The sequence below is a fragment of the Physella acuta genome, unplaced genomic scaffold (assembly GCF_028476545.2).
Source record: "Physella acuta isolate Inbredline_101_S28 unplaced genomic scaffold, ASM2847654v3 ptg000079l, whole genome shotgun sequence".
In the NCBI taxonomy this organism is placed as follows: domain Eukaryota; kingdom Metazoa; phylum Mollusca; class Gastropoda; family Physidae; genus Physella; species Physella acuta.
The window spans coordinates 494,017-519,058 of NW_026731599.1; the positions used below are offsets into that span (position 1 = coordinate 494,017).

The 25,042-nt window shown below is 40.8% G+C and overlaps 1 protein-coding gene across 1 annotated transcript in view; it reads right to left on the reverse strand.

Annotated features, from left to right (window-relative positions):
- LOC131956700 (DNA-directed RNA polymerase I subunit RPA2) overlaps nt 1-25,042 on the reverse strand; it is a 53,059-nt gene that overhangs the window by 25,461 nt on the left and 2,556 nt on the right. The window contains exons 2-18 of the mRNA XM_059321261.1: nt 23,220-23,356; nt 21,418-21,495; nt 21,240-21,317; nt 20,980-21,054; nt 19,618-19,734; nt 17,921-17,986; nt 17,591-17,665; nt 17,127-17,225; nt 12,745-12,840; nt 11,693-11,769; nt 9,848-10,048; nt 9,528-9,645; nt 6,565-6,652; nt 6,037-6,143; nt 3,653-3,788; nt 2,957-3,030; nt 1,436-1,642 (exon numbers count right to left, since the gene is read on the reverse strand). Of these exons, the coding sequence (XP_059177244.1) occupies nt 1,436-1,642; nt 2,957-3,030; nt 3,653-3,788; nt 6,037-6,143; nt 6,565-6,652; nt 9,528-9,645; nt 9,848-10,048; nt 11,693-11,769; nt 12,745-12,840; nt 17,127-17,225; nt 17,591-17,665; nt 17,921-17,986; nt 19,618-19,734; nt 20,980-21,054; nt 21,240-21,317; nt 21,418-21,495; nt 23,220-23,279 (1,752 nt within the window). The 5' untranslated portion in view covers nt 23,280-23,356. The remainder of the gene's footprint in view (nt 1-1,435; nt 1,643-2,956; nt 3,031-3,652; nt 3,789-6,036; nt 6,144-6,564; nt 6,653-9,527; nt 9,646-9,847; nt 10,049-11,692; nt 11,770-12,744; nt 12,841-17,126; nt 17,226-17,590; nt 17,666-17,920; nt 17,987-19,617; nt 19,735-20,979; nt 21,055-21,239; nt 21,318-21,417; nt 21,496-23,219; nt 23,357-25,042) is intronic.

Genomic DNA, 25,042 nt, shown 5'->3' on the forward strand with positions numbered 1-25,042 from the left:
AGGGCACCTAGAACAAACACATACAGTGGGGCACCTAGAACAAACACATCTCTTTACAGTGGGGCACCTAGAACAAACACATCTCTATACAGTGGGGCACGTAGAACAAACACATACAGTAGGGCACCTAGAACAAACACATCTCTATACAGTGGGGCACCTAGAACAAACACATACAGTGGGGCACCTAGAACAAACACATATAGTGGGGCACCTAGAACAAACACATATAGTGGGGCACCTAGAACAAACACATACAGTGGGGCATCTAGAACAAACACATATAGTGGGGCACCTAGAACAAACACATACAGTAGGGCACCTAGAACAAACACATCTCTATACAGTGGGGCACCTAGAACAAACACATCTCTATACAGTAGGGCACCTAGAACAAACACATCTCTATATAGAAGCTAGTTGCACAAAATTTAAATGACAAAATAATGACGTTCTATTAAGGGGACTAAATGCTGCAAAATGATACCAAACTCATTTGAATAGGATAAACGGTTCTCTAGCAGCGGCGGAACTAGAAAAAGAGGGCCACCCTGCAAAAAAAATTTTGGACTTTTAGATTTAAGCCCGTACTATAATGCGTTTCAACAAAGCTGATTTTCGTAGTTAAAAAAACTAAAAATCGAATAGTCTTACTCAAATCGAAGCTAGTGTCATTATTTTAAGTTTTAAATCATTCTTTTTATAACTTAATTTCAACTTTGTGTTCAGTTATTGTATGCCTAATTTAATCATTAGTAGCACGTAGAACAGGCCACATCATATTAGCTTAATCTACTCATTTACTAGTTTCATTATTAAAATTCTTTGAGAAAAATGTTTTTATTAAATTTGGTGGCATAATTCCTATAAAACGAAGGAACATGAAAAACGGATAAATCTAAAATAAATATGCCAGTAAGAAAGTTTAATAAATAATGAAGAAAATCCCACTAAAAACAGAGTTAGTCTCAATGTTTTACTATTTAAGTAAATTTTTGATAACTCACCTTTTAAACTCAATCTGAGATCAACAAAAACAAGTAAAAAAGGTGAAATAAATATTATAAGGCGGTAACGGTCAATAACCACTGCTAATAAGGAGGGCATATATGATTGGAATCATAATCGCGTTCTATCGGTTTTTTAACGGTTAACATAGCAATGCGAACGAATACATTTGAATTCGATATTTTTGTTCAGGAAAGGTTTAGAGCCTATGACGTCATTATTTGATTTACTTGTGCAACTAGCTACTGTACAGAGCCTATGACGCCATATTTGATTTACTTGTGCAACTAGCTACTATACAGTGCCTATGACGTCATTATTTGATCTACTTGTGCAACTAGCTACTATACAGTGCCTATGACGTCATATTTGATCTACTTGTGCAACTAGTTACTATACAGTGAACACTAAGCTGTCCTTGACCCACTTCTCCTCTGCCCTTGACCTTGAGTACTCTGAGTGTTTTGACCAACGTGTCAGCTGACCAAGCGTTGATGTGTCCGAGAATTCTCCCATCCAGCAAGACAACATAACAATCTTTGACAGGCCAGAGCAGGGGGGAGCCAAGGGGTGACATGCCCAACTCTGTCAACACTCCGTCTAGGTGCTCCGTCTCCACATCAGTATTTACAATCTGAAACATGAGGTCACAATCTGAAACATGAGGTCAACATCTAAAACATGAGGTCAACATCTAAAACATGAGGTCACAATCTGAAACATGAGGTCACAATCTAAAACATGAGGTCACAATCTGAAACATGAGGTCAACATCTGAAACATGAGGTCACAATCTGAAACATGAGGTCAACATCTAAAACATGAGGTCAACATCTAAAACATGAGGTCACAATCTGAAACATGAGGTCACAATCTAAAACATGAGGTCACAATCTGAAACATGAGGTCACAATTTGAAACATGAGGTCACATCACAATTTGAAACATGAGGTCACATCACAATCTGAAACATGAGGTCACAATCTGAAACATGAGGTCACAATCTGAAACATGAGGTCACAATCTGAAACATGAGGTCACAATCTGAAACATGAGGTCACAATTTGAAACATGAGGTCACATCACAATCTGAAACATGAGGTCACAATTTGAAACATGAGGTCACAATTTGAAACATGAGGTCACAATTTGAAACACATGAGGTCACCATCACAATCTGAAACATGAGGTCATCATCACAATCACCATTACTACTGTCTGACTGACCAGGTGATTGAACTGACCTTACAGCAAGCAGCCAGGTGATTGAACTGACCTTACAGCAAGCAGCCAAGTGATTGAACTGACCTTACAGCAAGCAGCCAGGTGATTGAACTGACCTTACAGCAAGCAGCCAGGTGATTGAACTGACCTTACAGCAAGCAGCCAGTTGATTGAACTGACCTTACAGCAAGCAGCCATGTGATTGAACTGACCTTACAGCAAGCAGCCAAGTGATTGAACTGACCTTACAGCAAGCAGCCAGGTGATTGAACTGACCTTACAGCAAGCAGCCAGGTGATTGAACTGACCTTACAGCAAGCAGCCAAGTGATTGAACTGACCTTACAGCAAGCAGCCAGGTGATTGAACTGACCTTACAGCAAGCAGCCAGGTGATTGAACTGACCTTACAGCAAGCAGCCAGGTGATTGAACTGACCTTACAGCAAGCAGCCAGGTGATTGAACTGACCTTACAGCAAGCAGCCAGGTGATTGAACTGACCTTACAGCAAGCAGCCAGGTGATTGAACTGACCTTACAGCAAGCAGCCAGGTGATTGAACTGACCTTACAGCAAGCAGCCAGGTGATTGAACTGACCTTACAGCAAGCAGCCAGGTGATTGAACTGACCTTACAGCAAGCAGCCAGGTGATTGAACTGACCTTACAGCAAGCAGCCAGGTGATTGAACTGACCTTACAGCAAGCAGCCAGGTGATTGAACTGACCTTACAGCAAGCAGCCAGGTGATTGAGAAGTCCACAGGGTGAGCCATCAGGTGTGTGAACTGGACACAAAAATCCTGGAGAGGAAAAGTCAGATCACATGTCATACATGACAAACATTCAGATCACATGTCATACATGACAACCATTCAGATCACATGTCATACATGACATACAACAAAATCAGATCACACGTCATACATGACAACCATTCAGATCACATGTCATACATGACAAACATTCAGATCACATGTCATACATGACAACCATTCAGATCACATGTCATACATGACATACAACATATTCAGATCACACGTCATACATGACAACCATTCAGATCACATGTCATACATGACATACAACATATTCAGATCACATGTCATACATGACAAACATTCAGACCACACGTCATACATGACAAACATTCAGATCACACGTCATACATGACATACAACATATTCAGATCACACATCATACATTACAAACATTCAGATCACATGTCATACATGACAAACCTTCAGATCACATGTCATTCATGACATACAACATTCAGATCACATGTCATACATGACATACAACATATTCAGATCTCACATCATACATGACATAGAACTTGTCATACAGCATAACCATTGAAACTGTCATACAACTAGTCATCCAACACATGATCCAACATTCCATCCAACAAGGCGGCAATACCCCAAGCTTCAGGCAGCAGCTTCCTTACAGCAGTAGTTCTCATCTCTGTGAAAAAGGCCCCACGGTGCACGGCACGGAAATGGGACACGTAGCGGAAGAAATTTAATTTATCTGCAATCACAGAAAACCCCCGCGACTGAAACAAAAGAATGAAGACAACAGGTTAGACAACAGGTGGGGCAACAGGTGGGGCGACAGGTGGGGCAACAAGTCGGGCACCAGGTGGGGCACCAGGTGGGGCAACAGGTCGGGCAACAGGTGGGGCAACAGGTGGGGCAACAGGTCGGACAACAGATGGGGCAACAGGTGGGGCAACAGGTGGGGCGACAGGTCAGACAACAGGTGGGGCGACAGGTCAGACAACAGGTGGGGCAACAGGTCAGACAACAGGTGGGGCAACAGGTGGGGCAACAGGTGGGGCAACAGGTCAGACAACAGGTGGGGCAACAGGTGGGGCAACAGGTCGGGCAACAGGTGGGGCAACAGGTGGGGCAACAGGTGGGGCAACAGGTCGGACAACAGATGGGGCAACAGGTGGGGCAACAGGTGGGGCGACAGGTCAGACAACAGGTGGGGCAACAGGTCAGACAACAGGTGGGGCAACAGGTGGGGCAACAGGTCAGATGACAGGTCAGACAACAGGTGGGGCAACAGGTGGGGCAATAGGTTAGACAATAGGTCAGACAACAGGTCAGACAACAGGTGGGGCAACAGGTGGGGCAACAGGTGGGGCAACAGGTGGGGCAACAGGTCAGACAACAGGTGGGGCAACAGGTGGGGCAACAGGTGGGGCAACAGGTGGGGCAACAGGTCTGACAACAGGTGGGGTAACAGGTGGGGCAACAGGTCAGACAACAGGTGGGGCAACAGGTCAGACAACAGGTGGGGCAACAGGTCAGACAACAGGTGGGGCAACAGGTGGGGCAACAGGTCAGACAACAGGTGGGGCAACAGGTGGGGAAACAGGTGGGGCAACAGGTCAGACAACAGGTGGGGCAACAGGTCGGACAACAGGTGGGGCAACAGGTGGGGCAACAGGTCAGACAACAGGTCAGACAACAGGTCAGACAACAGGTCAGACAACAGGTGGGGCAACAGGTCGGACAACAGGTGGGGCAACAGGTGGGGCAACAGGTGGGGCAACAGGTCAGACAACAGGTCAGACAACAGGTCAGACAACAGGTGGGGCAACAGGTCAGACAACAGGTGGGGCAACAGGTTGGACAACAGGTCAGACAACAGGTCAGACAACAGGTGGGGCAACAGGTGGGGCAACAGGTGGGGCAACAGGTGGGGCAACAGGTGGGGCAACAGGTCGGACAACAGGTGGGGCAACAGGTCAGACAACAGGTTGGACAACAGGTCAGACAACAGGTCAGACAACAGGTGGGGCAACAGGTGGGGCAACAGGTGGGGCAACAGGTGGGGCAACAGGTCAGACAACTTAAAGACAGGCAAATTCCCTCAATACCTAGAACCACTTCCAGATTTGTAACTAGAGTGGTTACAACAGTTTCACTAAATACACCATCACAATGTGGTGTGGTAGTCAGCACTCAGTGACAATGGAGCACACACAGCACATTTTGCTTTAAACTGTACACAGCACATTTTGCTTCAGACTATACACAGCACATTTTGCTTTAGACTATACACAGCACATTTTGCTTTAGACTGTACACAGGATATTTTTTCTAGCAGACATCAAAAATAATTTTTTAAATAACTCTCTCTCTCTCTCTCTCTCTCTATATATATATATATATACACAGACAAAAGCTAGGTATCCATGAGCAGAACTATATATATATATATATACACACAGACAAAAGTTAGGTAGCCATGAGCATGACCTACCTGCATAAGACCTAACATGAGCATGACCTACCTGCATAAGACCTAACATGAGCATGACCTACCTGCATAAGACCTAACATGAGCATGACCTACCTGCATAAGACCTAACATGAGCATGACCTACCTGCATAAGACCTAACATGAGCATGACCTACCTGCATAAGACCTAACATGAGCATGACCTACCTGCATAAGACCTAACATGAGCATGACCTACCTGCATAAGACCTAACATGAGCATGACCTACCTGCATAAGACCTAACATGAGCATGACCTACCTGCATAAGACCTAACATGAGCATGACCTACCTGCATAAGACCTAACATGAGCATGACCTACCTGCATAAGACCTAACATGAGCATGACCTACCTGCATAAGACCTAACATGAGCATGACCTACCTGCATAAGACCTAACATGAGCATGACCTACCTGCATAAGACCTAACATGAGCATGACCTACCTGCATAAGACCTAACATGAGCATGACCTACCTGCATAAGACCTAACATGAGCATGACCTACCTGCATAAGACCTAAGCCAGTGCGAGAGATGAGGTTTCCAGTAGACAGGATGTACTCCATAGCCCTGGTGATGGGCGACACATGCTTACACGCTTCACGCACCTCAGCTGGTAGAGTAGGGCAGTAGAGTAGGGCAATAGAGTAGGGCAGTTGGTGGACACATTAACTTAAGCAGTCAGTAGAGTAGGGCAGTAGAGTAGGGCAGTAGAGTAGGGCAGTAGAGTAGGGCAGTAGAGTAGGGCAGTTGGTGGACACATTAACTCAAGCAGTCAGTAGAGTAGGGCAGTAGAGTAGGGCAGTAGAGTAGGGCAGTAGAGTAGGGCAGTAGAGTAGGGCAGTTGGTGGACACATTAACTCAAGCAGTCAGTAGAGTAGGGCAGTAGAGTAGGGCAGTAGAGTAGGGCAGTTGGTGGACACATTAAGCAGTCAGTAGCACAAATGGGTCCGTCACAAAAGTAGGTCACAAAAGTAGGTCACAAAAGTAGGTCACAAAAGTAGGTCAGCCATTGGTCCCAGTCAACTAGTTACCTGCATTGATTTGAAAATTTTTCTTTTTCCTTTTGGCAGCTTTGATGAGCAAAGTTTTAATCCCCAGCAGGTAGAGCTCCAATTTTTCCTGGCACGAGAGAATGGGATGATGTCAGTTAGACGGGGTCAGTTCATCTGGGGTCAGTTCATCTGGTCATATGGGGTCAGTTCATCTGGTCATATGGGGTCAGTTCATCTGGTCATATGGGGTCAGTTCATCTGGTCATATGGGGTCAGTTCATCTGGTCATATGGGGTCAGTTCATCTGGTCATATGGGGTCAGTTCATCTGGTCATATGGGGTCAGTTCATCTGGTCATATGGGGTCAGTTCATCTGGGGTCAGTTCATCTGGTCATATGGGGTCAGTTCATCTGGTCATATGGGGTCAGTTCATCTGGTCGTATGGGGTCAGTTCATCTGGTCATATGGGGTCAGTTCATCTGGTCATATGGGGTCAGTTCATATGGGGTCAGTTCATCTGGTCATATGGGGTCAGTTCATCTGGTCATATGGGGTCAGTTCATCTGGTCATATGGGGTCAGTTCATCTGGTCGTATGGGGTCAGTTCATCTGGTCATATGGGGTCAGTTCATCTGGTCATATGGGGTCAGTTCATATGGGGTCAGTTCATCTGGTCATATGGGGTCAGTTCATCTGGTCATATGGGGTCAGTTCATCTGGTCATATGGGGTCAGTTCATCTGGTCATATGGGGTCAGTTCATCTGGTCATATGGGGTCAGTTCATCTGGTCATATGGGGTCAGTTCATCTGGTCATATGGGGTCAGTTCATCTGGTCATATGGGGTCAGTTCATCTGGTCATATGGGGTCAGTTCATCTGGTCATATGGGGTCAGTTCATCTGGTCATATGGGGTCAGTTCATCTGGTCATATGGGGTCAGTTCATCTGGGGTCAGTTCATCTGGTCATATGGGGTCAGTTCATCTGGTCATATGGGGTCAGTTCATCTGGTCGTATGGGGTCAGTTCATCTGGTCATATGGGGTCAGTTCATCTGGTCATATGGGGTCAGTTCATATGGGGTCAGTTCATCTGGTCATATGGGGTCAGTTCATCTGGTCATATGGGGTCAGTTCATCTGGTCATATGGGGTCAGTTCATCTGGTCGTATGGGGTCAGTTCATCTGGTCATATGGGGTCAGTTCATCTGGTCATATGGGGTCAGTTCATATGGGGTCAGTTCATCTGGTCATATGGGGTCAGTTCATCTGGTCATATGGGGTCAGTTCATCTGGTCATATGGGGTCAGTTCATCTGGTCATATGGGGTCAGTTCATCTGGTCATATGGGGTCAGTTCATCTGGTCATATGGGGTCAGTTCATCTGGTCATATGGGGTCAGTTCATCTGGTCATATGGGGTCAGTTCATCTGGTCATATGGGGTCAGTTCATCTGGTCATATGGGGTCAGTTCATCTGGTCATATGGGGTCAGTTCATCTGGGGTCAGTTCATCTGGTCATATGGGGTCAGTTCATCTGGTCATATGGGGTCAGTTCATCTGGTCGTATGGGGTCAGTTCATCTGGTCATATGGGGTCAGTTCATCTGGTCATATGGGGTCAGTTCATATGGGGTCAGTTCATCTGGTCATATGGGGTCAGTTCATCTGGTCATATGGGGTCAGTTCATCTGGTCATATGGGGTCAGTTCATCTGGTCGTATGGGGTCAGTTCATCTGGTCATATGGGGTCAGTTCATCTGGTCATATGGGGTCAGTTCATATGGGGTCAGTTCATCTGGTCATATGGGGTCAGTTCATCTGGTCATATGGGGTCAGTTCATCTGGTCATATGGGGTCAGTTCATCTGGTCATATGGGGTCAGTTCATCTGGTCATATGGGGTCAGTTCATCTGGTCATATGGGGTCAGTTCATCTGGTCATATGGGGTCAGTTCATCTGGTCATATGGGGTCAGTTCATCTGGTCATATGGGGTCAGTTCATCTGGTCATATGGGGTCAGTTCATCTGGTCATATGGGGTCAGTTCATCTGGTCATATGGGGTCAGTTCATCTGGGGTCAGTTCATCTGGTCATATGGGGTCAGTTCATCTGGTCATATGGGGTCAGTTCATCTGGTCATATGCGGTCAGCTCATCTGGTCATATGGGGTTTGTCAATAGACAACGTTTTGGCACCAAGTTCATGAGGTATATTTTAAGAGTAAAAATAAAAATTTCAGAACATTTAAAGGATACATGATCACATAAGCAAACTAAAGAAAAACACTTTCTCATATGGTATTACAACATTTTTAAAAGTGAATCCTGAAATTTAATTAGCCCATTTTTATATAGGAACTAGAACTACATTTGACTAATTTGTTGTTAACAATCAATAAAATGAGGAAATATAAATGAAAGACAAGATGATTCATAGAGCTCTAAGGTGGTCTCAGATGGTTCAGTTATTTAAGGTCAATTGGTTTAGGTCAATTGGTTTAGGTCAGTTGGTGTAGGTCAGTTGTATGAGAGTTGTGGTCACTTAGTTAATCATGGGATGGTCACTTAATTATGGGATGGTCACTTAGTTAATCATGGGATGGTCACTTAGTTAATCATGGGATGGTCACTTAGTTAATCATGGGATGGTCACTTAGTTAATCATGGGATGGTCACTTAGTTAATCATGGGATGGTCACTTAGTTAATCATGGGATGGTCACTTAGTTAATTATGGGATGGTCACTTAGTTAATCATGGGATGGTCACTTAGTTAATCATGGGATGGTCACTTAGTTAATCATGGGATGGTCACTTAGTTAACCATGTGATGGTCACTTAGTTAATCATGGGATGAGAGTTGTAGTCACTTAGTTAATCATGGGAGAAAATGTTGTGATCATGTCTTGTGAGAGCCTAGGTGATGATAACCCAATACAACCCTAAGATGACCATGACACTGTATACACATCATGGCCATTTGTGCTGACCTTGTATACTGACCTTGAGTACCATCTGCATCAGATGCCCTGGTCCTAAAACCTCGTGGAACATGGGATTGTCTGGGTTCTCTGCTGAACATTCTCCATTGACAAATGCAAAAAGTTTCTGGGTCATGTAACTGTAACAATTCAAGTTTCTAGGTCATGTAACTGTAACAATTCAAGTTTCTGGGTCATGTAACTCTAACAATTCATGTTTCTGGGTCATGTAACTAACAATCAAGTTTCTGGGTCATGTAACTAACAATCAAGTTTCTGGGTCATGTAACTGTAACAATTCAAGTTTCTGGGTCATGTAAATGTGACAATAAGACCACTCACACCAGCAGGTGGAACTTGTCGGCAGGACGGTTCAGGTGGATGCAGATGCACCTACTGATGAGGTAATGCCCCACCTCTTCATCTGTGTACCAGGCGGGCAGGGCCAACTTGACACGGAATCTTTTGCCAATAAAGCTGACAACTGACGCTTGGGAGTTGAGGCCCTCGGTCATCACCTGCCTCAGCATGAAGATGACGCACCTGCACAAACAAAACACGCCTTCAAAAATACAGGACACGCCTTCAAACCTCCAGGACACGCCTTCAAACCTCCAGGACACACCTACACAAACCAAACTGACGCTCTATAGAAAGTCAGGGGCTGCCTACTTGTACGGTTTTGCCCGTAACTTTACGATTTTGACACCCAGGTTACGGAATTTTTAATTTTAATTTAGCTAGTTATATTTCAGTATTTCAGTGTGTTATCCGGTTCTAAGGTTCCCAGCCTCTTCCGTAACAATCCCCCTCCCCCTCTTGTCATGGCTGGCGGCAGTCGTGTTTATATTGTGAACTATTGACCCCGCGAGTAGTCTGTGTTACCTCATGAGTCGGTGTTGTCCGGAGAGAAAAAAAAGGGCGTGGCCTAAATCATTGAAAGACATATTTGCTGAGGCGGTATTACGGCTAAATGCCTAAATAGCGAGACATCGAGGCATTTTGTTTGAGATGTGCGAGAAGACAAGATTTTACTAAACAACGAGATCTAGGCTCACCTAGATTAATTATGGATCATATTTTTAAAATTGTTCTTTTCTTCTAGATATTACATTGATAAAATGTAGATTTAAAAAAAATATTCAAGAAATATGCTAATTCTAAACATCGTCACCCGTCGGCCGCTTACGTTTTCTTGTTCGCGGGAGAAAAAATCCTGACATACACACAGTCTAGGGGTAACTGAGTTCACATTGGTTTAGATATCCGTAGTGTTGGCCTATTCATACGTCATACTACTCATTGCAAGAACAATTCCTATTTGAAATTTTCCATTGTCGCCTTACATTCTGAATTTAACGGAGTTTTTTTTTAAAAAACTAATTATTAGTCCATAAAATAAAAAGTAGCACGAGTCGCCGACTGTCATCATTACGCTGATGAGCTTTACGATCGTATAATATGGGTCTTATTTACATTGTATTTAAAAAATTTGTAAAAATAGGGAAAGTTACGGAAAACCTATGCTCTTATTACGGGGAAAATTTTTTTGGGGTAGGCAGCCCTGGAAAGTGTCCTCCTCACACCCCCTCCCCCTACACAAACAAAACTGACCCTCTATAGAAAGTGTCCTCACACCCCCTCCCCCCACACAAACCAAACTGACCCTCTATAGAAAGTGTCCTCACACCCCCTCCCCCCACACAAACCAAACTGACCCTCTATAGAAAGTGTCCTCACACCCCCTCCCCCCACACAAACCAAACTGACCCTCTATAGAAAGTGTCCTCCTCACACCCCCTCCCCCCACACAAACCAAACTGACCCTCTATAGAAAGTGTCCTCACACCCCCTCCCCCCACACAAACCAAACTGACCCTCTATAGAAAGTGTCCTCACACCCCCTCCCCCCACACAAACCAAACTGACCCTCTATAGAAAGTGTCCTCACACCCCCTCCCCCTACACAAACCAAACTGACCCTCTATAGAAAGTGTCCTCACACCCCCTCCCCCCACACAAACCAAACTGACCCTCTATAGAAAGTGTCCTCACACCCCCTCCCCCTACACAAACCAAACTGACCCTCTATAGAAAGTGTCCTCACACCCCCTCCCCCTACACAAACAAACTGACCCTCTATAGAAAGTGTCCTCACACCCCCTCCCCCTACACAAACAAACTGACCCTCTATAGAAAGTGTCCTCCTCACGGCCCCTCATGAGCTCATCAAAAAGAAACTTGTCGGAGACATCCATCAGGCCCTGAAATAATCTCACAGATTGACATCTGGTACAGATGACATGACAGATTGACATCTGGTACAGATGACATCACAGATTGACATCTGGTACAGATGACATCACAGATTGACATCTGGTACAGATGACATCACAGATTGACATCTGGTACAGATGACATCACAGATTGACATCTGGTACAGATGACATCACAGATTGACATCTGGTACAGATGACATCACAGATTGACATCTGGTACAGATGACATGACAGTTTGACATCTGGTACAGATGACATCACAGATTGACATCTGGTACAGATGACATGACAGACCAGCTGGTACAAATAACAAGGCAACTAACTTTAATGATATATAAGGGTTACACTATCAGTAGCATATAAATCTCGATACCTAGACTAACTGTAGGCTTATAAACACCTTTAGCAACAATACTAGCCTATGTGTAGGATATAGATACCTTTAGTACCAATACTAGCCTATGTGTAGGATATAGATACCTTTAGTACCAATACTAGCCTATGTGTAGGATATAGATACCTTTAGTACCAATACTAGACTATGTGTAGGATATAGATACCTTTTGCAACAATACTAGCCTATGTGTAGGATATAGATACCTTTAGTACCAATACTAGCCTATGTGTAGGATAAAGATACCTTTAGTACCAATACTAGACTATGTGTAGGATAAAGATACCTTTAGCAACAATACTAGACTATGTGTAGGATATAGATACCTTTAGTAACAATACTAGACTATGTGTAGGATATAGATACCTTTAGTAACAATACTAGCCTATGTGTAGGATATAGATACCTTTAGTACCAATACTAGCCTATGTGTAGGATATAGATACCTTTAGTACCAATACTAGACTATGTGTAGGATAAAGATACCTTTAGTACCAATACTAGCCTATGTGTAGGATATAGATACCTTTAGTACCAATACTAGACTATGTGTAGGATATAGATACCTTTAGTACCAATACAATTGGCACAAAAAAAACTTCCTTGTTCAGACCAAACGAAAGTTTGGCTGTTCCATTATTGAGGTAGTGTAGGGTCAAACTCTGGAAGATAAAACAAGTTTGTTATACCAAGAGTTACAGCTTAGACATGCCAGCTAGTACAGATGTCATGACCTGGCCCTACAACACATTAATGACCAGCATTTCATTTTACATTAATGACCTGGTTTTACGATTTGCATTAATTATCTGGCCCTACAACTTACGTTAATGACCTGGCCCTACAACTTACATTAATGACCTGGCCCAACAACTTACATTAATGACCTAGCCCAACAACTTACATTAGCCCTTAAATGCATACCGGTACAAATCTGCAACATACCAGTTACCTTTCCATAAAATATTAGCCTAAACATGTTTTATTCTGTGCATCACGTTGTTTGACTGCTACAATGTTAACCTACAGCTTGTGCATGTCTAAGTGACCTAGATTTGTTTTACCGCCAAGCCGATCTCAAATTTGTGCATGATCTCAAATTTGTGCATGATCACAAGGTTTTTTATATCAGCATTTTTGGTTGGCGTTTCAAAGTTCATCAAAGTCAAATAAACTGGTTTTGGAATTTCAAAAAATATGTTTCTGACAACCTAAGGTATGTATTACATATTGTATGTGTTGTTTTGAAAATCAATTCATAATTTATTTTAAAATCTTCACAAAACTTAGGTTGCAGTGCTGCAACGTTATGCAAATTGACCTACTTTTGCACTATTTTTTTTACTTTATACATCAGCATTGGTGATTATATAGTACCTTGTTTTTCTTCTAGTTTCAGCATAATCATTAAGAAATCAATGTGAATCAAGGTGAAGAATAATATGAAGTAGATGCTCTTGGTGATCAAGAGTATCTTCCTGGATCTCCTGGACCAGTGTGGACCCTGGATATCCTGGACCAATGTAGACCCTAGATATCCTGTACCAGTGTGGACCCTAGATATCCTGGACCAGTGTGGACCCTAGATATCCTGGACCAGTGTGGACCCTGAATCTCCTGGACCAGTGTGGACCCTGGATCTCCTGGACCAGTATGGACCCTAGATATCCTGGACCAGTGTAGACCCTAGATATCCTGGACCAGTGTGGACCCTAGATATTCTGGACCAGTGTGGACCCTAGATATCCTGGACCAGTGTGGACCCTAGATATCCTGGACCAGTGTGGACCCTAGATATCCTGGACAAGTGTGGACCCTGGATATCCTGGACCAGTGTGGACCCTGAATATCCTGGACCAGTGTGGACCCTGGATATCCTGGACCAGTGTGGACCCTAGATATTCTGGACCAGTGTGGACCCTGGATATCCTGGATCAGTGTGGACCCTGGATATCCTGGACCAGTGTGGACCCTGGATATCCTGGACCAGTGTGGACCCTAGATATCCTGGACCAGTTTTGACCCTGGATCTACAAGACCAGTGTGGACCCTGGATCTCCTGGACCAGTGTGGACCCTGGATCTCCTGGACCAGTTTGGACCCTGGATAAGTGTGGACCCTGGATCTCTAGGACCAGAATGGACCCTGGATCTCCTGGACCAGTGTGGACACTAAGTCTCGTGGAATAGTGCAATGACAGGTGCAAATTCACATCAAGCTCAAACAGTTTTCCACAAGTGCAACATATATCTTTGTTGTAACAAGATCAACAACTGTCTTAAAAAGTATCACCTTACTACATAATGTTGCAGACATGCAACATTTCGGATTTTAATTAAAGAACATGTTTAAACTAAAAATATTTTTTTACTTGACTATACTCTTCATATACCCACCAAAACAATATAAAAATATTTTTTTCAATCATTATTAAAAAGTCATGCATTTAAGGGTTAATGACCTGGCCCAAAAACTTACATTAATGACCTGGCCCAACAACTTACATTAATGACCTGGCCCTACAACTTACATTAATGACCTGGCCCAACAACTTACATTAATGACCTGGCCCAACAACTTACATTAATGACCTGGCCCAACAACTTACATTAATGACCTGGCCCAACAACTTACATTAATGACCTGGCCCAACAACTTACATTAATGACCTGGCCCAACAACTTACATTAATGACCTGGCCCAACAGCTTACATTAATGACCTGGCCCAACAACTTACATTAATGACCTGGCTCTACAACTTACATTAATGACCTGGCCCAAAAACTTACATTAATGACCTGGCCCAACAACTTACATTAATGACCTGGCCCAACAACTTAAATTAATGACCTGGCCAAACAACTTACATTAATGACCTGGCCCTACAACTTACATTAATGACCTGGCCCAACAACTTACATTAATGACCTGGCCCAACAACTTACATTAATGACCTGGCCCAACAACTTACATTAATGACCTGGCCCAACAACTTACATTAATGACCTGGCCCAACAGCTTACATTAATGACCTAGCCCTACAACTTAAATTAATGACCTGGCTCTACAACTTACATTAATGACCTGGCCCAAAAACTTACATTAATGACCTGGCCCAACAACTTACATTAATGACCTGGCCCAACAACTTAAATTAATGACCTGGCCCAACAACTTACATTAATGACCTGGCCCAACAACTTACATTAATGACCTGGCCCAACAGCTTACATTAATGACCTAGCCCTACAACTTAAATTAATGACCTGGCTCTACAACTTACATTAATGACCTGGCCCAACAACTTACATTAATGACCTGGCCCTACAACTTACATTAATGACCTAGCCCAACAACTTACATTAATGACCTGGCCCAACAACTTACATTAATGACCTGGCCCAACAACTTACATTAATGACCTGGCCCAACAACTTACATTAATGACCTGGCCCAACAACTTACATTAATGACCTGGCCCAACAACTTACATTAATGACCTGGCCCAACAACTTACATTAATGACCTGGCCCAACAACTTACATTAATGACCTGGCCCAACAGCTTACATTAATGACCTGGCCCAACAACTTACATTAATGACCTGGCTCTACAACTTACATTAATGACCTGGCCCAAAAACTTACATTAATGACCTGGCCCAACAACTTACATTAATGACCTGGCCCAACAACTTACATTAATGACCTGGCCCAACAACTTACATTAATGACCTGGCCCAACAACTTACATTAATGACCTGGCCCAACAGCTTACATTAATGACCTAGCCCTACAACTTAAATTAATGACCTGGCTCTACAACTTACATTAATGACCTGGCCCAAAAACTTACATTAATGACCTGGCCCAACAACTTACATTAATGACCTGGCCCAACAACTTAAATTAATGACCTGGCCCAACAACTTACATTAATGACCTGGCCCAACAACTTACATTAATGACCTGGCCCAACAGCTTACATTAATGACCTAGCCCTACAACTTAAATTAATGACCTGGCTCTACAACTTACATTAATGACCTGGCCCAACAACTTACATTAATGACCTGGCCCTACAACTTACATTAATGACCTAGCCCAACAACTTACATTAATGACCTGGCCCAACAACTTACATTAATGACCTGGCCCAACAACTTACATTAATGACCTGGCCCAACAACTTACATTAATGACCTGGCCCAACAACTTACATTAATGACCTGGCCCAACAACTTACATTAATGACCTGGCTCAACAGCTTACATTAATGACCTAGCCCTACAACTTAAATTAATGACCTGGCTCTACAACTTACATTAATGACCTGGCCCAAAAACTTACATTAATGACCTGGCCCAACAACTTACATTAATGACCTGGCCCAACAACTTACATTAATGACCTGGCCCAACAACTTAAATTAATGACCTAGCCCTACAACTTAAATTAATGACCTGGCTCTACAACTTACATTAATGACCTGGCCCAACAACTTACATTAATGACTTGGCCCTACAACTTACATTAATGACCTGGCCCAACAACTTACATTAATGACCTGGCCCTACAACTTACATTAATGACCTGGCCCTACAACTTACATTAATGACCTGGCCCAACAACTTACATTAATGACCTGGCCCAACAACTTACATTAATGACCTGGCCCAACAACTTACATTAATGACCTGGCCCAACAACTTACATTAATGACCTGGCCCAACAACTTACATTAATGACCTGGCCCAACAGCTTACATTAATGACCTGGCCCAACAACTTACATTAATGACCTGGCTCTACAACTTACATTAATGACCTGGCCCAAAAACTTACATTAATGACCTGGCTCTACAACTTACATTAATGACCTGGCCCAAAAACTTACATTAATGACCTGGCCCAACAACTTACATTAATGACCTGGCCCAACAACTTACATTAATTGCTTGGTCCTCCCTGACACATCTGATTGACACACCAAACTTGGTATATTCTGGTCCTCTGTTTTTCCAGGAACTTCTGTGCAAACACAATGGCTAAGGGAGAGAACACAGCACTTAATGTCAGGGGAGAGAATACAGCACTTAATGTCAGGGGAGAGAATACAGCACTTAATGTAAGGGGAGAGAATACAGCACTTAATGTCAGGGGAGAGAACACAGCACTTAATGTAAGGGGAGAGAACACAGCACTTAATGTAAGGGGAGAGAATACAGCACTTAATGTCAGGGGAGAGAATACACAGCACTTAATGTCAGGGGAGAGAACACAGCACTTAATGTAAGGGGAGAGAATACAGCACTTAATGTCAGGGGAGAGAATACACAGCACTTAATGTAAGGGGAGAGAATATTTGGTAGGAGATATTACTACACAAGAACTATGAAGAAAAATTGTTTACATAATTCCTTCTCTGCTGAATGAGAAGCCGAACTACTTTTTCATTGCCATTGATGATAAAATATCCACCCATTTCCTGTGGAAACAGAAACATGGACACAGATCAAGCAAGGAAGCACATCCTTCAGTAGCAGCTTATGGGATCAAGTTAACATTAAAACCTGAGTCATTTTCAAAATAAGCTGGGGAAATCTTTTCAAAAAATGCTAAAATAAAATCATTTAAAATGTGGTCACTTGGAAAAAGTGAAAAAAAATCAATACACACATTGTATTGTTTTACAGTGCAGATATCTAGTAGATATCCTGTAGATATCTAGTAATAAACTAACCTCAACTTCCTCTCCATGTGATATAAGGGCTTCAGGCTTTAAAGTGGCAATGTTGCAGGCATCGGACTGAAGAAAGTTGTAAGATTGAAATATCAGACTGAAGAAAGTTGTAACATTGAAATATCAGACTGAAGTAAGTTGTAACATTGAAATATCAGACTGAAGTAAGTTGTAACAATACATTGAAATATCAGACTGAAGTAAGTTGTAACATTGAAATATCAGACTGAAGTAAGTTGTAACATTGAAATATCAGACTGAAGTAAGTTGTAACATTGAAATATCAGACTGAAGTAAGTTGTAACATTGAAATATCAGACTGAAGTAGGTTGTAACATTGAAATATCAGACTGAAGTAAGTTGTAACATTAAAATATCAGACTGAAGTAAGTTGTAACATTGAAATATCAGGCTGAAGTAAGTTGTAACATTGAAATATCAGACTGAAGTAAGTTGTAACATTGAAATATCAGACTGAAGTAAGTTGTAACATTGAAATATCAGACTGAAGTAAGTTGTAACATATATCAGACTGAAGTAAGTTGTAAGATTGAAATATCAGGCTGAAGTAAGTTGTAAGATTGAAATATCAGGCTGAAGTAAGTTGTAACATTGAAATATCAGACTGAAGTAAGTTGTAAGATTGAAATATCAGGCTGAAGTAAGTTGTAACATTGAAATATCAGACTGAAGTAAGTTGTAAGATTGAAATATCAGACTGAAGTAAGTTGTAACATTGAAATATCAGACTGAAGTAAGTTGTAAGATTGAAATATCAGACTGAAGTAAGTTGCAAGATTGAAATATCAGACTGAAGTAAGTTGTAACATTGAAATATCAGGCTGAAGTAAGTTGTAACATTGAAATATCAGGCTGAAGTAAGTTGTAACATTGAAATATCAGGCTGAAGTAAGTTGTAACATTGAAATATCAGACTGAAGTAAGTTGTAAGATTGAAATATCAGACTGAAGTAAGTTGTAACATATATCAGACTGAAGTAAGTTGTAACATTGAAATATCAGGCTGAAGTAAGTTGTAACATTGAAATATCAGACTGAAGTAAGTTGTAACATTGAAATATCAGACTGAAGTAAGTTGTAACATATATCAGACTGAAGTAAGTTGTAACATTGAAATATCAGGCTGAAGTAAGTTGTAACATTGAAATATCAGGCTGAAGTAAGTTGTAACATTGAAATATCAGACTGAAGTAAGTTGTAACATATATCAGACTGAAGTAAGTTGTAACATTGAAATATCAGGCTGAAGTAAGTTGTAACATTGAAATATCAGACTGAAGTAAGTTGTAACATTAAAATATCAGACTGAAGTAAGTTGTAACATTAAAATATCAGGCTGAAGTAAGTTGTAACATTGAAATATCAGACTGAAGTAAGTTGTAACATTGAAATATCAGGCTGAAGTAAGTTGTAAGATTGAAATATCAGGCTGAAGTAAGTTGTAACATTGAAATATCAGACTGAAGTAAGTTGTAAGATTGAAATATCAGGCTGAAGTAAGTTGTAAGATTGAAATATCAGACTAAAGTAAGTTGTAACATTGAAATATCAGACTGAAGTAAGTTGTAAGATTGAAATATCAGACTGAAGTAAGTTGTAACATTGAAATATCAGACTGAAGTAAGTTGTAACATTGAAATATCAGACTAAAGAAAAGTGTCCTGTGGGGTGTGTACCTTGACCATGATGGGCACCTGTCCAATGATCTTGTCCACAGTCCCTGACTGGCCATTACAGCTGTAGTTGATGATCACTTGGACGTCACCCATGTAGCTGCTGCCCCCTTCACGACACTGAAACAACAGACAAGGTACCTTGTCACATGATGGGTCAGTAATAGGTATGGTGACAGTCAGGTTTCTAGACAGTGACAGGTATGGTGACAGTCAGGTTTCTAGACAGTGACAGGTATGGTGACAGTCAGGTTTCTAGACAGTGACAGGTATGGTGACAGTCAGGTTTCTAGACAGTGACAGGTATGGTGACAGTCAGGTTTCTAGACAGTGACAGGTATGGTGACAGTCAGGTTTCTAGACAGTGACAGGTATGGTGACAGTCAGGTTTCTAGACAGTGACAGGTATGGTGACAGTCAGGTTTCTAGACAGTGACAGGTATGGTGACAGTCAGGTTTCTAGACAGTGACAGGTATGGTGACAGTCAGGTTTCTAGACAGTGACAGGTATGGTGACAGTCAGGTTTCTAGACAGTGACAGGTATGGTGACAGTCAGGTTTCTAGACAGTGACAGGTATGGTGACAGTCAGGTTTCTAGACAGTGACAGGTATGGTGACAGTCAGGTTTCTAGACAGTGACAGGTATGGTGACAGTCAGGTTTCTAGACAGTGACAGGTATGGTGACAGTCAGGTTTCTAGACAGTGACAGGTATGGTGACAGTCAGGTTTCTAGACAGTGACAGGTATGGTGACAGTCAGGTTTCTAGACAGTGACAGGTATGGTGACAGTCAGGTTTCTAGACAGTGACAGGTATGGTGACAGTCAGGTTTCTAGACAGTGACAGGTATGGTGACAGTCAGGTTTCTAGACAGTGAAAGGTATGGTGACAGTCAGGTTTCTAGACAGTGACAGGTATGGTGACAGACAGGTTTCTAGACAGTGACAGGTATGGTGACAGTCAGGTTTCTAGACAGTGACAGGTATGGTGACAGTCAGGTTTCTAGACAGTGACAGGTATGGTGACAGTCAGGTTTCTAGACAGTGACAGGTATGGTGACAGTCAGGTTTCTAGACAGTGACAGGTATGGTGACAGTCAGGTTTCTAGACAGTGACAGGTATGGTGACAGTCAGGTTTCTAGACAGTAACAGGTATGGTGACAGTCAGGTTTACTAGTCAATAACAGGTATGGTGATAGTCAGGTTTACTAGTCAATAACAGGTATGGTGACAGTCAGGTTTCTAGACAGTGACAGGTATGGTGATAGTCAGGTTTACTAGTCAGTGACAGTTAAGATGATTCTCAAGTTGACAGTTCATTGAGAAAGGAAAAAAAGCTACAGGTCTCCAGCTATTATACTTGCCTCAGACGGATATATTTTACTGTTAACAGACATCTTATTAGCTGTTGAAACTTTAGGTGGCAAAATTGAAACTTTCTGTAAATAAAAAGATTAAAAATATCTGATAATTGAAACTTGAGTTTAAAAATTCAAACTTTCTGTAAATAAAAAGATTAAAATATCTGATAATTGAAACTTGAGTTTAAAAATTGAAACTTTGTGTAAATAAAAAGGTTTGAAAAATCTCAACTGGCAGTGAGCTAGTGAGTGTGGGCACTGACAGAGAAAGACAAGGCACATCTTAAGTTGTTGAATGCCTCCCCTTCTTCTCCCAGATTAAATTCCACGGCATCCATGTGCTGAAGAAGAAAACACTCAAGATAAGATAGAGAAAAATAAATTAATCTTATTTCATTTTTATTTATTTGATAACTGGTGACCATATTTTTACAAGATTACCTTAACCAGCTTTTGTAAGCCAGAAGTCAGGAAATAATTGTATGATTCTATGTGTGCTTTTGTAAGGTCTTGGCACTTCTGAAAATAAAGAGTACAATATTCAAAATTTTATTCAATTATTTCTCTAAGCTTAATTATTAAATTAAAAATTTCCCATTTAGCAGCATTTCACAGTTTACCGACTCCCTCTCCAATGGGGACTACAGAAATGACGAGAATCCATCATGATTCATATTCTTGACATGGATTAAAACCATGCTTTTTATTTTTTGCAAACAAAGCAACCATAAAAATAAAAACTTAAGCCCAAAAATAATTCAGAAATTTTACATTTTTAGAATCAATGTTATAAAAGTTGAAAAAAAAACAGGAAACTTGAAAATAACTTTTTGAGGCTAAATTTCTATTTATTTTCATCAAGCCGAAGTTTCACTATCGTATAAGACAAATCTATATTGGCTGTACCGGATCTCCGAGATTGATACTCTCAAAACACACTTCATCAAATCATATAGTAATTTGTAGGCCTACTCAAAACATAGCCGCTACAATTTTGAAATAAAAATATTTTTTAAACACATGACCTAGATTTTCTAGATCTAGTTCAGCCATGTTTGTGGTTATTTTTAGAGTCAAAATATACACTTTTTACTTTTTCAATATGTTTTGGTTCAGCTGTAGACTACACTATAACACTACTACTTAGTTAGCCAATCTTAGGAGCAGGCCTAGGCATTAAAATTAAAGTATGATTAAAGTGATAAATATTAATAAATAAATTAATAAAATGTAGGCCTAGGCCCTAGGCCTATTATTATACGAAGTGACTACGCATCTCGCAAAGCGTGGCCCCTAAAGAATAGACTACGCGTCTCGCAGGTTTGATTTGCCATCTTGTAATTGAAAATGCTTACTTTTTAATTTTCCATCACATTCGCTGTGGTTGAGTCAACAGTGTGCCAGCTGTAGTCTAAAGTTCATAGACCCGGAGTTCAGAGTTCGAACCCGGGGTTAGCTAGTTTTTTTTTTACATTTTTTTATCATATTGAAAATATGACGTAGACTATGATTTTTTTTTTTTAATAAAATTTCAAACCATCGTCACTGGCATGATTGCTTGCCTTACGTTTACTATCCCGTGAGTGGAAAATCCCACCACGGTCGCGAGGTCACTGAGTTCAGCAGGCCTAAAACATTCGTCATAGACATTCACACGAGATCGCCTGTCTTCACTTCTCTCTTCCTCTCCCCCCCCCCCCCTCTCCCCTCAAGCAAATTGAATTTTTTTTTTCAGTTCACATAGGATAAATAATATAGACTTAGATCTACTATCACGCATGCCAGATAGATCTAGCTAGGCCTAAAGGTTAAAGGACAGTTTGATTTAACTAGGTTGCTGCTAGATCTAGGACTATCATCTGACCCATCTGACCTCACAAACTTTCCTTGACACTACACTGTACTGTTTTTTTTTTACAAGTACTATATCTAGACTCTTAGGTGTTGAAATAATATAAATACACTTTAACTCGATCTAGATCTATGTCAACATTAAATTGTTACCACGAAAAAAAATCGTTTTTTTGTTAGATCGCGTGCCACCTAGGGTAAAGATTAAGCGTAACGCGGAGCGAACTGCGCAAAGGCGGCCTTACGCGTCACGCGGAGCGAACCGCGCAAATGCGGCCATTATTAGGACTGTTACTGTAGGTTTCTTGTTGTAAGTTTATCCATGCTTAAAATCAAGTTACTTGAATTTAGAAAGGCTAGAAACTGTAGAAAGCAAAAAAATGAAAGCCTACCACATGTTGCTTCTCCTTTGGTTTTCCAAAGTCAAACGATGGTTTCGTTCCCAAAACCATTTTTGGAAGATTTAGTTTTAGATCTAGTTCTAGATTTAGATTCTAGAGAGTAGACTGTAGACTTGTGTAGACTGATTCTAGATTTAAAAATGTAAATTAATAAATAAGACATAAGATTCTATTATAATTATTTATTTATTATATGAATGTAGATCTAGTATGTGTAGTTAATTTTATAATTTAATACAGTTAGGGCCTATAGACTATAGATGTTCGTAGTTAGTAGTTAGTTTTTTCAATTATGTGATTTAGATTTATCAATTTAAAACTATTGTTAACAGTCAGACGACTGTCTACTAGATCTATAAATATATATATATATATATAATATATATATATATAGATCTATATATATATATATATATATATATATATATATATATATATATATATATATATATATGGTAATCTATCGTTTTGGGTACGTAAAATCGCCCGCGGCTATTAATGTACGAAAACGTTACCTCATTGTCAAGGCTGTAATAGAAGTATATTGTGATATGTTTGTGTCAAATAGGAATGTTGGGATATTTTTCCTAATTACCATAGAATGATAAAATGTACACAGATTAATCCTATAATATACCCCATTGATAAAAATACCAAATTTATCATTCTAGGCCTAATAGTTTTTTTTATATGAATTTTTAAAGTTATGTATTAAACCTGTTATATATCACTGTAACATCGGATTTAATTGTGTGATTGGCTTTAGGCTTGCATACCACTGCTGCTATTCGAGATATAATTATAAAACTTTGCACATTAGTGATAGAGAGTGTGGGCAATAGAAATATGAAAGTAAAATCAAAATTTGATGAAGGATAATTAGAACTAATCAAGTCAAATTAAAGTGAGGGGTACTGTTCATATAGGTCAATATGCAGACTGAAAGTCTATGTTTTTTTTTAAATATTAAAATTGAAACTTTGCTAGAGGGTGGGGGCTATAGAAATATAAAAAAAAATAGATTAAGTATGACTGCATATAATTAAAAAGTCCTATGAAAGGGTGTTGCACCCTTTTATAGTAATTATAGTGACTGCAACGGACGTATGTCCAGAATGTTACTATAATAGATAGGATACATTTTGGTTATTGATACTGAAGCATGTAATAAGAAGAATGCTGAAAAATAAAACTAGGGATGGTGTGGTAAAACACTCAACTACTAACATGCAAGTCTTAAGCTCAGATCTCATACGAGTCTGTGCAGCGTGCAGCATCCACCAAGCTCGGATGAGTACCTGACCCAAGGGAAAGTAAAGATAGCTTGGCAGAGAGCTAACCACACCATCACTTCTTGTGCATGGGTCAAGAAACAGATAAACTCTACTTCAGCTGCTTTATGGATGATGGATTGACAGGTCCAAAAGGGAAACTACTTTAATATACTAGGGCCTTTATAGGACCCTATTGATATTTTGGTACAACTAAATTACTAATCAATAGAAAAACTTTAAATTCTTGTAAAAGTTTATTAAGCTAAGTGTTAATTTGTACCAAATCAGAAGTTACAGCTTCCCTGTCTATCTGCTTATATGAATATATATATTGGCAACATGCAGTGATTTAAATCTGTATTGTTTGTTGTTATTTGTTTTTTGTTACTTTTTATTATTAAATGTAAAAATTGTATCCTAAATTATTATGAATAATAATTATCATGCCTTTTTCATGTCATTCTAAATTCACTGCCTTATTAATTAGTACCCCCCCCCCCCCTTGTCAATTGCTGCACCTTTTGTTAATTATTTACTAAT